The sequence below is a fragment of the Dama dama genome, chromosome X (assembly GCF_033118175.1).
Source record: "Dama dama isolate Ldn47 chromosome X, ASM3311817v1, whole genome shotgun sequence".
Taxonomy (NCBI): Eukaryota; Metazoa; Chordata; class Mammalia; order Artiodactyla; family Cervidae; genus Dama; species Dama dama.
In genome coordinates this window covers 11,159,580-11,173,683 of record NC_083714.1, presented here as the reverse complement: position 1 = coordinate 11,173,683, position 14,104 = coordinate 11,159,580, and the positions used below count along the sequence as shown (strand labels likewise).

The 14,104-nt window shown below is 37.2% G+C and overlaps 1 protein-coding gene and 1 non-coding gene across 3 annotated transcripts in view; one reads left to right on the top strand and one right to left on the bottom strand.

The window, feature by feature from the left end:
* The window catches only part of NUP62CL (nucleoporin 62 C-terminal like), an 86,901-nt gene extending 76,596 nt beyond the window's left edge, over nt 1–10,305 (top strand). For both annotated transcript variants that reach the window (XM_061135988.1, XM_061135987.1), the window contains one exon: nt 9,188–10,305. In XM_061135988.1, the coding sequence (XP_060991971.1) occupies nt 9,188–9,208 (21 nt within the window). In that variant the 3' untranslated portion in view covers nt 9,209–10,305. The remainder of the gene's footprint in view (nt 1–9,187) is intronic.
* LOC133053228 (U6 spliceosomal RNA) lies at nt 272–378 on the bottom strand. The gene has a single exon (XR_009692162.1). It is a non-coding gene; the product is annotated as a U6 spliceosomal RNA (small nuclear RNA).
* Nucleotides 10,306–14,104: the final 3,799 nt, after the last annotated feature.

Genomic DNA, 14,104 nt, shown 5'->3' with positions numbered 1-14,104 from the left:
CTCCTTTAGGATGGACTGGGTGGATCTCCTTGCAGTCCAAGGGACTCTCAAGAGTCTTCTCCAACAACACAGTTAAAAGCATCAATTCTTTGGCCCTCAGCTTTCTTTATAGTCCAACTCTCACATCCATCCATGTACTGAAAAGATCATAGCTTTGACTAAAGGACCTTTGTTGGCAAAGTCATGTCTCTGCTTTTTTTTTTTTATTTATTTTTATTAGTTAGAGGCTAATTACTTTACAATATTGTAGTCGTTTTTGTCATACATTGACAAAAATATGGAATGCTTCACGAATTTGCGTGTTTTCCTTGCGCAGGGGCCATGCTAATCTTCTCTGTACCATTCCAATTTTAGTATATGTGCTGCCGAAGCGAGCACATGTCTCTGCTTTTTAATATGCTGTCTAGGTTGGTCATAGCTTTTCTTCCAAGGAGCAAGCGTCTTTTAATTTCACGGCTGTAGTCACCATCAGCAGTGATTTTGGAGCCCCCCCCAAAATAAAGTCTCTTGACTGCTTCCATTGTTTCCCATCTATTTACCATGAAGTGATGGGACCAGATGCCATGATCTTAGTTTTTTGAATGTTGAGTTTTAAGCCAACTTTTTCACTCTCCTCTTTCACTTTCATCAAGAGGCTCTTTAGTTCTTCACTTTCTGCCATAATGGTGGTGTCATCTGCATATCTGAGGTTATGGATATTTCTCCCGGCAAACTGGATTCCAGCTTGTGCTTCATCCAGCCCAGCATTTCTCATGATGTATACTCTGCATATAAGTTAAATAAGCAGGGTGACAGTATACAGCCTTGACGTACTCCTTTCCCAATTTGGAAACAGTCTGTTGTTCCATGTCCAGTTCTAACTGTTACTTCTTGACCTGCATACAGATTTCTCAGGAGTCAGGTCAGGTGGTCTAGTATTCCCATGTCTTTAAGAATTTTCCACAGTTTGTTGTGATCCACAAAGTCAAAGGCATTGGCATAATCAATAAAGCAGAAATAGATGTTTTTCTGGAACTCTCTTGCTTTTTTGATGATCCAACAGATGTTGGCAATTTGATCTCTGACTCCTCTGCCTTTTCCAAATCCACCTTAAACATCTGGAAGTTCATGGTTCACATACTGTTGAAGCCTGGCTTGTAGAATTTTGAGCATTACTTTGCTAGTGTGTGAGATGAGTGCAATTGTGCAGTAGTTTGAACACTATTTTGCATTGCCTTTCTTTGGGATTGGAATGAAAACTGACCTTTTCCAGTCCTGTGGCCACTGCTGAGTTTTCCAAGTTTGCTGGCATATTGAGTGCAGCACTTTCACAGCATCATCTTTTAGAATTTGAAATAGCTCAACTGGAATTCCATCACCTCCACTAGCTTTGTTCGTAATGATGCTTCCTAAGACTCACTTGACTTCACGTTCTAGGAGGTCTGACTGTAGGTGAGTGATCACACCATCATGGTTATCTGGGTCATGAAGATCTTTTTTGTACAGTTTTTCTGTGTATTCTTGCCACCTCTTTAATATCTTCTGTTTCTGTTAGGTCCATACCATTTCTGTCCTTTGTTGTGCCCATCTTTGCATGAAATGTTCCCTTTGTATCTCTTCATTTTCTTGAAGAGATCTCTAGTCTTTCCCATTCTATTGTTTTCCTCTATTTCTTTGCATTGTATCAATGAGGAAGGCTTTCTTATCTCGCCTTGGTTTTCTTTGGAACTCTGCATTCAAATGGGTATATCTTTTCCTTTTCTCCTTTGCCTTTAGTGTCTCTTTTCTCAGCTATTTGTAAGGCTTTCTCAGACAACCATTTTGCCTTTTCACATTTCTTTTTTGGGGGATGGTCTTGATCACTGCCTCCTGTATAATGTCATGAACGTCTGTCCATAGTTCTTCAGGTACTCCGTTTATCAGATCTAATCCCTTGAATCTATCTATCACTTCCAGTGTATAATCATAAGGGATATGATTTAGGTTATACCTGGATGGTCTAGTGGTCTTCCCTACTTTCTTCAATTTAAGTCTGAGTTTGGCAATAAGGAGTTCATCATCTGAGCTACACTCAGCTCCCAGTCTTGTTTTTGCTGACTGTATAGAGCTTCTCCATGTTTGGTTGCAGAGAATATAATTAATCTGATTTCCATATTGACCATCTGGTGATGTCCATGTGTGGAGTCGTCTCTTGTGTTGTTGGAAGACAGTGTTTTTTATGACCAGTGCATTCTCTTGGCAAAACTGTGTTTGCCTTTGCCCTGTTTCATTTTGTACTCAAGGCCAAATTTTCTTGTTACTCCAGGTATCTCTTGACTTTCTACTTTTGCATTCCAGTCCCCTATAATGAAAGGGACATCTTTTTTGGGTGTTAGTTCTAGAAGGTCTTGTAGGTCTTCATAGAACCATTCAACTTCAGTTTCTTCAACATTAATGGTTAGGGCATAGACTTGGAGTGAGTATTGATATTCAATAATGAGCGAACCTATGTTTCTTGTGTCTCCTGCATTGGCAGGTGGATTCTTTACTGCTCAGCCACCCAATGATGATTATACTTTTTAAATAGCTCTTGAATCTTTTCATTTAAGCAGATTTCTGTTACTGCCTTATTTAGGGTCTTCATCTCCTACCTTAAAAGTAGAGCAGTTTTATTAGGTATGAAAAATATCAGCTCCTTGTCCACATCACATTTCCCATTCCCCAGAAACATGTTCTTTGTTTTAGCTCTTTTTTAAAAAAGCATGTCTATATCTCTAAAAAACGTATATACTATTACTTTGTAGCTTTTCCATTTTAGGCCTTCTGTACTAACTTCCCAAAGTGAGAGGTGAGGATTTAACTCTCTTTACCACACCATTTCTTTCTCTCTATCCATGTGTAATATATTATTAATAAAATATGCATGCAGTACACAATTAGATATATAATTGTGCAATACATATAATATATGTGGGGCTTCCCTGGTGGCTCTAATGGTAAAGAATCTGCCTGCAATGCAGGAGACCCCAGTTCGATTCCTGGGTTGGGAAAATCTCCTGGAGAAGGGAATGGCAACCCACTACAGTATTCTTTCCTGGAGAACTCCATGGACAGAGGATCCTGGTGGGCTGCAATCCATGTGGTCACAAAGACTCAGACATGACTGAGCGACTAACACCACCTTTCATAATATATATACCACCATGGGTATATGGTGTTTATATATGTGTGTGTGTATATGTGTGTGTGTGTATCCCATCCCACCCCCTCTCCCATCCCACCTTTCTGGTACCAGGCTGGGCTCCCTGTGTTATACAACAGCTTCCCGCCAGTTACCTGTTTTACACATGATAGTGTATACATGTAAATGCTAATTTCTCAATTGATCTTACCCTCTCCTCCTTCCCCCACTGTGTCCACATGTCTGTTCTCTATGTCTCCATCTCTATTCCTGCCCTGCAAGTAGGTTCATCAGTAGTATTTTTCTAGATTCCATATATATGCATTAATATATGATATTTGTTTTTCTAACTTACTTTGCTCTGTATAATAGGCTCTAAGTTCATCCACCTCACTACAACTGACTCACATTCATTCCTTTTTATGACTGAGTAATATTCCTTTGTATATATGTACCACATCTTCTTTATCCATTCATCTGTCAATGAACATCTGGGTTGTTTCCATGTCCTAGCTGTTGTAAATAGTGCAGCACCACTTTGAATTACCTTTTCCTGCTAATTCCAAATCCTTTCTAGGGTTCAGATGTTACAGTTTTCAAAATTTTGTTCTTGTCTCCTTTCTTACATCTTTGTCCTTGTGGTTTTGTGCTTTTATGTTTTTCTTCTTTTTTTTTAATCTCCTTACTGCCATTTCACAAGTGTTTTGGAATGCGGCAGCAATAAATACATATGTTTAAATCTTTAATTAGTCTTTTATTGGTCTCATTTTCCCAGTGTTACCCCAATCCAATTCACTTTTACACAACTGCCAGATTGATTTTGATATAATGATACTCTCTGCTAATCATGTCTTCAGTACTTACCATTGCTCTATATTTTTTATTTGCATAATATACAGAGTACCATGTATAATCTAGCCCCTACCTATTTTTCAGCCTCATCTTTTGTTTGCAGCACTACTTTTTAAAATTGAAGTATAGTTTATTTACAATATTGTGTTAGTTTCAGGAATACAGCATAATGATTCAGGTATCTTGCAGGTTATATTCCATTATAGGTTATTACAAAATAATGAGGATGGTTTCCTGTGCTATACAGTAAATCCTCGCTGCTTAACTGTTTTATGTATAGTGGATTATATCTGTTAATCTCATACCCATAATTTGTCCCTCCTTTCTTTTCCACTTTGGTAACCATAAGTTTGTTTTCTATGTGTGTGAGTAATATTTATGGTTTTGCAAACACTCAGTATTCGTTTATCCATATTTTTGGATATTCAGATGATTCTCCTGGCATACCCCACCCCATCATTGTCTGTCTGGTAATTGCTCCCATGGTCTCCCATGGTAATTGCTCACTGGTAATTGCTCAGACCATCTCTTCTATGAAGCCTTCCTTGACTCCTGTTTTTAATAACTTGTTCTATATACAATATTGTCAGCATTTATCATACACTGTTGTAGTTATTTATTCACATATTTACCTTCATTACTGGAATTTGAGCTTCTTGATGATAGAGGTTATATCTTAGTTATTTCTTCAGAACTTAGCATTGTCTGAGATGAATTTGAGCTTCCCTGGTAGCTCAGACAGTAAAGCGTCTGCCTGCAGTGCAGGAGACCTGGGTCGATCCCTGGGTCGGGAAGATCCCCTGGAGAAGGAAATGGCAACCCATTCCAGTACTCTTGCCTGGAAAATACCATGGATGGAAGAGCCTGGCAGGCTACAGTCCATGGGATCACAAAGAGATGGACATGACTGAGCAACTTCACTGGTTCACTGGAGATGAACTTGGGGGCCAGTATATATGTTTTAAATTCATTTGTCCCCTGATATTTACACAGCACACTGTACTCAATCTTTGATGGAAAAAGAGATACAGATGTAACAGACATGTGTACATGAATATTGTTCCATATTATTAAATAGTCTACATTTTAATGGTTGTTAAATTTTACATTATAAGGATACACTATTATTTAACTAGTACCTGTTGTTACATATTAGTTAATGTTTCTAGCTTTTTGCTTTTTTAAATTGTGCTTCAGTGAGCCCCAATGTAAGTAAATTTTAGGATATATGCATGGTTATTGGACATAGATAAAATTCTTAGAAGTTACACTGCTGAATTAGGAGTAATATTTGTTTTAAAGGCTTTTGACTTATGGTTCTTTCCAAGTAAGTTTCCCTAATTATATTTTCACCACCAATTCATTGTTGTTGTTCAGTCACTAAGCTGTATCCTACTCTTTGCGACCCCATGAACTGCAGCATGCCAGGCTTCCCTGTCCTTCACTATCTCCCGGAGTTTGCTCAAACTCTTATCCATTGAATCAATGGTACCATTCAACCATCTCATCCTCTGTCATCCTCTTCTCCTCCTGCCTTCAAACTCTCCCAGCATCAGGGTCTTTTCCAGTGAGTCAGTTTTTCACAGCAGGTGGCCAAAGTATTGGAGCTTCAGCTTCAGCATTAGTTCTTCCAATAAATATTTAGGGTTGATTTCCTTTAGGATTGACTGGTTTTATCTCCTTGCCGTCCAAAGGACTCTCTCAAAAGTCTTCTCCAGCATCACAATTCAAAAGCATCAATTCTTTGGTGCTCAGCCTTCTTTGTGGTCCAACTCTCACATCCATACAATTCATTAGGTACTCATTTTTCTGCACCTGAAATCATCATCACTACCACCATTATCATTGTTATCATTCCTTGCTCTAAGTTATAGATGAAAATAATATTTCCCTTGTTTAATTTACATTCCTGTCATTATTAATGAGGTTGAGTTTTTTAAAAAATATTTATAAACAATTTGTACTTCATTTCTTAAGTTGCCTATTTGTGTCTTTTGATCATTTTTTGTCAGATTATTTTTTCCTTTAATACCCCAATTGATTTTCTAAAAGGAGAATAAGAGGTATACTATAGTAGTGTTTATGAGAATACTTTGCTTCTGTTGATAGTGAATTTAATAGCATCAAATAATATTTATATGTCTAACTTAAAAGTAATTATAGTAGAAGGCTGTGCTTGTGTTTAATGACCAAATTGCTAATTTTCATACATTTCTATGAAAATCTTGCAATCTTTATGTGAAATATTTGCAAGTAGACTAAGTAAGGGCTTCCCTGGTAGCTCAGATTGTAAAGCGTCTGCCTACAATGCGGGAGACCCAGGTTTGATCCCTGGGTCGGGAAGATCCCCTGGAGAAGGAAATGGCAACCCACTCCAGTATTCTTGCCTGGAAAATCCCATGGACTGAGGATCCTGGTAGACTACAGTCCATGGGGTCTCAAAGAGTCGGACACAACTGAGCAACTTCACTTCACTTCACTTCAAGTAAGGTAAAGAAAACGTCTGTCCCTAAACAGAATGGAACTAGCTGGAAGCAGTTTTACCAGAACCTTTTTGGGGGAAGTCATTTTTAAGAAATATTTTAAACACACAAATATGCTGCCTTAAACAATAGTTGTTTAAAGATCTAGGCCTGTGCAAACATCACACCATCCACTTTTAGAACATTTCCATTACCTCTAAAAGTTCTCTCTAGCTTGTTTGTGGTTAATCCCCATTCCTACTCTGAACCCTAAGCAGCTACTTATTTACTTTCTGTCTTTATTGATTTGCCTTTTCTGGAGAGTTTAATTAAATGGAATCATATTATATGTGGCCTTTTCTGTCTGACCTAATGTTTTCCAGGTTCATCTGTGTTGTAACATATATCTGTATTGTATTGCTCTTCATTGCTGTGTAGTATTCCAGTGTATGTACATATCATATCTTGTTTACCCATTCATCAGTTGTTTGACATTTGTGTTTTGTCTTCCAAATATAATTTTAGCTCTTAGATTTAACCAGTAGTCTATCTTGTTCATAGTTAGAGGTAGGAGTTCAACTTCATTTCCATGTAGACATGCAGTTGTCCTTGTATTATCTGTTGAAGAGTATGCTTCCCCTATTGAATTATCTTGGCACCTTTGTTAAAAATGAATTGACCATAAATATAAGATTTTTCTGGGCATTTTTTTCTGTTCTGTTGATCTCTGTGGCTATCCTATGATAATACCATACTGTCTTGATTACTGTAGCTTTGTAATAAGTTTTAAAACTGGGTGATATAATTCCTGCAATTTATTATTCTATTTCAGATTATTTTAGCTGTTTTGGGTCCTTTGTCTTTTCATGTAAATTTTAAAGCTTGTTTATTTCTACAAAAAATAGCCCACTTTAATTTTCATAGGCATTGCATTGAATTTGTAGATCGATTTGTGGAGAATTGACATCTTAAAACTATTGAGTCTTTCAGTCCATGAACATGGAATATCTTTTCATTTTTTTTAGATCTTCTTAGTTTCTCCTAGCAGTGATTTATAGTTTTTAGTGTACAAGTCTTATAGTTCATTTGCTGTTTATTCCCAAATTTATCTTTATTTATTCCTGGGTGTTTTAATTCTTTTTTATGCTCTTGTGAATGGAGTTGTTTTATTAATTTCAATTTCATATTGTTCAGTACAGTTCCTTTGTAAATAATAGCAAATGTGTATGGCTTATTTCCCATCAAATTTCAACTATTACTAGCATTTTACTTCTAGTATGGCATATAATTTAATAGGCCTTCAGCAGTAAAAGAATCTGCCTGCAATGCAGGAGGCACAGGAGACTCAGGTTCGATCCCCAGGTTGAAAAGATCCCCTGGAGGAGGAAGCAGCTACCCACTCCATTGTTCTTGCCTGGGAAACCCCATGGACAGAAGAGCCTGGTGGGCTACAGTCTATAGGATCGCAAAGAGTTGGACACCACTGTAGTGGCTTAGCATGCACACATGCAGGGACTAATCACTGATGCATATCATGGGACCATTACTCTGCACAGTTAAGTGCCTAGGTGCAGTTTTTGCCCTTAAAGAATGACACTTCTGAAAAATATGAAGTATGTTAATACAGAAATAGTCGAGAATTCAATTTGAAAACATGACAAAATATTTATGGTAAGGCTCTCTTAATAATGCTGACTTGTGTTTCTCAACATTTCATTGATTTTTAAAAATGTTTATAAATTTACTCCTTTGCATTTAATATATATCAATCAGCAAATTAAGTAGATTGTGCTTATGTTGACACTTCTGGCCTCAAGTTAATGATTTGTTGTAGTGCCCATTTGTGCTTTTATCACATTGAAAAATGTTATTTAGGGGGAAAAAATGCACCCTGCAGTTTGTTATTTCAACAGAAAGGAGATGTTTTTTCCAGATTATTTTCCTAGCCTTTCAGTAGACAACCATCATTTAAATCACTTGTTCTTAAAAGATGTGATCTTATAGTACCTGTATGTCATAGGATAAAATGAGGTATTATACTTCAGAAACTCTATGCCATCTGTTCTTTTCCAATTGGCTGAAGAAAATTAAAGTACAGTGCTCTACATTTTTTAGTTTTTCTCTTGTAAAATTTTTCTTAAATTTTTGGGCCCAGTTATTGCTTATCAACCAGTGAGCATTAATGAACACTAAAACAAATGACCACATTTATTTATACACATTAATAGAAAAACTCAGATTATCACACTTACTTCAACAGCTTATTTTTATTACAGAAAGTTACTGTTTTATATTGTAAAGCTAGTGATATTTTGTGTTGCTGTGCTCTGAGCAAATTTAAGGACCACCAAGTTAAATTAATCATTAGAATGAAATAGAAATATGAAGCTACTCAGTGTGCTAATTTGCTTATAGGCAGCAAAGATCTACACATTCTATTTCATGGCACTTTTAGGCTGTAATGAGTAAAAAGCAGTTAACACTTCTCTTCAGCAAAACATAAATATCAGGATAGACCATAATTTCCATGAAAGCTAAGGAGAGAAAATCAAGAACACTTTTATCCAGTAGTTTCCTACCAGATAGACACATGTTTTTCTCTTCTTTTAATACTTAACACTATTAAAATGGACATGTACAGTTTTATCAATCATATGTTGAAGGGAGAATTAAGTTATTATGTTCCTGGGATATTTCTACCTCTGAGTAATGCTGTGTGCTTTTCCCCTTATAGACATGCTGCAGAGGAAGGTAGAAGAGGTAACACAAATTCTAGACGATCGTCATTGCAAGGAGGAAGACTGCAACGTCAACATGGCTTTTGATTAAATGACCCTATTTTGAGCATGTTGTTTTTGGATTATACACTACCTTCAAATTTTGAAGGTGTTCATTAGAATAGTATTTACAGCTACTATTCCCTCTTTGGTGACAATAAAGTATGCATGTATTTTTTTTCCACTTAAATATTGTGCTGTTTGAAAATGATTCTGTAGCTTGGCTTTTAGTATTAGCAAATCAGAACTTTATCAGCTCTTCTGTCTAGGCAGCAACCTCTTTGATGTTGACGCTGTGTGTATAATTCATGGCTTACTCTCCCAGATTCCATATCTTACTGCCAGTATGCATTGTCCTTTTCACTCTAGCCAGATCATAGAGAAATGTTTGCCAAAAAATAGATGCCAGCCAGTCTTTACTGGGTGCTTGTTAACATTCAGCATATAGTGTTAGCTACTGTGAAGTCTCTCTCAAAGGCACTTACTGTCTCCTTTGAGATACAATTAATGCCTTCTATATGAAAATAGTATAGACAATACAAGAAAGTGTGTTATGAATTATAGAAAGTATGCTATAGAAATTCAGAGAAGTGGAACTTCCCTAGTGATCCAGTAGCTCAGTCTCTGTCCTCCCAGTGCAAGGGGCCCAGGTTTGATCCCTGGTCAGGGAACTAGATCCCACATGCTACAGCTAAGTTCACATGCCACAACTAAAGAGTTCACATGCCACAATTGAAAGTCCTTGCATGCCACAACTAAAGATCCTGCCTGCTTTAACTAAGACCCAGCTCAGCCAAATAAATAAATAAATAAAAATATTAAAAGAATTTCAGAGAAGGGAGGAAAAGTTAGAGTGGATTTAGGGCTTGAATTAGGCTATTTTTAAAGGGTATGGTTCAGGCAGTTTATTTTTAATGTGCAAATAATCTGGAATTTTACTTGATTTTAGCATGTGATTAATACTTGTGGGGTTTGTGTACTTATTTGTTTTTCAAGAAAAAGCCTTGTTCTTAGCCTCTGATTTCTTGTGTTTCGTGTTTTACCTAAGTCATAAATAAAGGCAATGCTCTGAAAAATAAAATAAACTACTTAAAAAGTTTTTGAGTGACTAGTGCTAGTTGCTTGTCATTACTGCGCTGAACTTCTATTGTACTAACTGAACATGACCATCCTAAGGGAGACATATTATGGAAAGAAAACATTTTTGAAATGAGTATTAGCGATTTACATCACCTTACGAGTAAGCCAAATATCAATACTCACATGGCCTCTTTTTTTTTCCTACCCACACTTCTCAAAGTAGCAGCTTCTAATCAGATAAATTTTTATTACCTCTCAAAATTATAGAATATGAAAAAAATTCAGAGGCCATTTAATTTTATGGATGATTTCTGTAGGTAAACAGCTTTTGAGTATAATCTTGAGTAATCTTTAATGTTTGAGTACAATATTATCACTACTGTACCCTAGATAAAGACATTTTCTGTATTTTTTTTTTTTTTGCAATTCAACTCTTGTGGTCTGTGAATACGTTGTTTCACATTCAGTAAAGAGAACACAATATATAGAAGAAAACACTGGGTTTATTCTTGTCCCTGCTTAATTAACTGGACAGATAGTTTCATCTGGAGAATTATCTTTTGTCTGCAACATAATAGAGTTGGACCATATGAAAGTTTTCCCAACTGGAATAAACTAGTTTCCACTTCTCTCAAGTTTTGTGGTTCCTTTATATCTTTTCACTACCAATACATGCTTACTATAAAACTTCCTCAGTAAAATAAAGAGGGGGCTATAGTTTTCCTGTTGACCTTGCATTGAGAGGTCTAATATTTTTTTTTCCAGGGCATAAAAGAGGCAAGTGAATGGCAAGTGACTTCTAGATCAGTGCAGTTACACTGTAAGTTTACTGGTGGATCTCTGTACTGTTTGGCGCCTTAGACTAAATTGTCTTTAAGGTTACTTCTGACTGTGGTTCTAACATGTATCTAAAAGACATGGCTTCCCTGATAGCTCCGTTGGTAAAGAATCTGCATGCAGTGCAGGAGACCCCAGTTCGATTCCTTGGTCGGGAAGATCCGCTGGAGAATGGATAGGCTACCCACTCCAGTATTCTTGGGCTTCCCTGTGGCTCAGCTGGTAAAGAATCTGCCTGCAATGCGGGAGACCTGGATTCGATCCCTGGGTTGGAAAGATCCCTTGGAGAAGGGAAAGGCTACCCTACCCACTCCAGTATTCTGGCTTAGAGAATTCCATGGACTGTATAGTCCATGGGGTTGCAAAGAGTCGGACGTGACTGAGTGACTTATACTTTCACTTTTTCACTGACTATGGTTCTAATGTGTCTAAAAGATGTGACATTGTTGAGCAGACATGAATTACAAGATCAGAAATAACCTATTCATGCCAGTAATTTTAAGTCTACATTTTTGTTAGGTACTGGATTCTTGAGACCCCTCCACCCCCCAACCCCCTCATTGTTAAAGACCAGCTGTATTAGCTGAAGGAGAATTCTTAAATTTGTCATGCTGACACTTTCCCAGTGCTTATCTACTTTTTTTTTTGTCCTTTGAAAAAGATGCTATATTTGTTCTCTCTATAATAGCATTTATGCTATCTAATTTGGAGACTTTGAAAGACATGCACAATTGTTTACTCTTAATATTAGATGAGTGATGTTCTCCCTCTTCAAGAGAAGGTTTTTGGTTTTAGCATCCTCTTTTATATCTGGAAATTATAATTGCTTCATAATATATTCATCAAAAGTGTGTTGTGAACAAAGCACCTAAAAAGGACAAAGCCTGAAAATATGTCTATGTTAAGGAGGAACTTCTAGCTTAATTAAACTAACCTTGTTAAATTGTCAGAAAGACAAATGAGGCATATTTTTCAGCTTGTCATAAATTCTTCTGGGGTGAATTTGTGAAATTACCTCATGATAAGATCTCTGTGCCCATGAATAACATCTAGAAATCTCAAAGCTTTTTATGTACTGTCTGATAGCCTTATGAATTGGGGCGAAGATGCTGTGGGAAATGGAATAGCTATTATTCCACAGTTAATAAATTTGGCAGAGCTAGAAAAATAGCCCAGTTTTCCTTCTAGTGCAATTTTCTAAATGTTTGTCCCTCGGTACCTACCACTAAACGGGCTACAATTATACACAAATACATAGAGCACTTCCTTATGACCTTGCTTTCTAGTAATTCCACCCCATATATGTCTTTTTAGCCATTCATTCTCCACTCATCCCACCTAGTGGATTTGTAATGTAGTGTGTATCACTTCAGTACCAATAGGATATATGTTTTATTAGAAGTTGCGTACAAGTCTGGTGTGGTGGTCAGTGTAGTATTTGTTCCACCCTTTGCCACCTTCCCACGGGACAAACACACTAACAACCTTGGTGTATTTTTCCATTTCATCGTTCATCACTGTGTCAACTGGACAGTTTGGTTGAGCAGCAGAATTCAGCCCGACCACCAAATAGAATTTACCTGGTGTGGACTATGATATAACCCACACTGTTTTTGCTTAGATTCTGATTCTGTTCTGTGCCAAAGCCACAAAAGGGCGTGTTAGAGCTGTATCCATTCACCTGTGTGCTTCAGAAGCACAGTTGTTTGCATATGCCATGTTTTGCTTGGTGGATCAGACAGCAGTAAAGAATCTGCCTGTAATGCAGGAGCCCTGGATTTGATCCCTGGGACAAGAATATCCCCTGGAGAAGGGAATGGCTACCCACTCCAGTATTCTTAGTTGAAGAATCCCATGGATATAGGAGCCTGGCAGGCTACAGTCCATGGAGTCACAAAGAGTTGGACATGACTGAGCAACTAATACACAAGGCCAGGTTTTGGATAACTCTAGTGCTTGCCATGGCAGTCTCATCTTTTAGAAATTCTCAGGATAGGAAGTATGTCTTCCTTTTCCACAAGGTATTCTACTGCATATATAAGCAAACACACACAAGATAGGTTGCCTAGTACAGAATTCTGTATTCCTCCACTTAGTTTTAGTGTTTACATCATATATAACTGGTATATTTGTCACAGCTAATGAAACTTACTATTAACTAAAGTGCATAGTTTGTGCATATTTCCTTATTTTTTCTTTAGGGCCCTTTTTCTGTTCCAGAATCCCATCCAGGATACCACATTACATTTAATTATCATGTCCCTTTGATTCCTTTAGCTGTGACAAGGACTTTTTTTTTTTTGAGGCAAGGAATATGACTTTTATTGTGAAAGTCAACAGATCTAGAAGATGGCAGACTCAAATCTCAAAATAACCACCTTGCTGCACATCTGGGTGAGGTTCTTGTACAGGATAGAGAGGGGTTGGAGTTGAGGAAGTAGTGACCATTATCTTGTATCTCCTGGAATGGCCAACCTCAGGGAAGAGATGTGTTCCCATCTCTTCTGGCAGAGGGGCAGGATTCCCTGAGGCAGGTCATTATGTAGGATTATAATAACTAAAGCATTGTAAGACAAAGGTTAAAGTCAAAGAAACAGATCCATCATGGAGTCAGAATTGGCTCTTCCCTGCAATATTTCCCACTATCAATGTCCCTTCAACAATCTTGGAAAAAAAAGAGGGTGACGACTTTCTAACAGCTTTATCAGATGGGTCTTTTGAGAAGTGTTTGTGGCCATCCGTGCCAGTTGCCAGTGTCCCAGATGTTGAGATTTGTCTTTCTTCGTTCCTCTTTGGAAAATGTCCACTTTATATCTGCAGAATACTGAACTTCAAACCCAGAGGAAGTTCTTAAGTTTAGGAATTTAGGGATTTTCTATGTATGGGAAGATGCAAGAGTCAGGGCTCTTTAAAATTATTTCTTTTTTTTTTTTTTTTAATATTTCTTTTGGCTATAT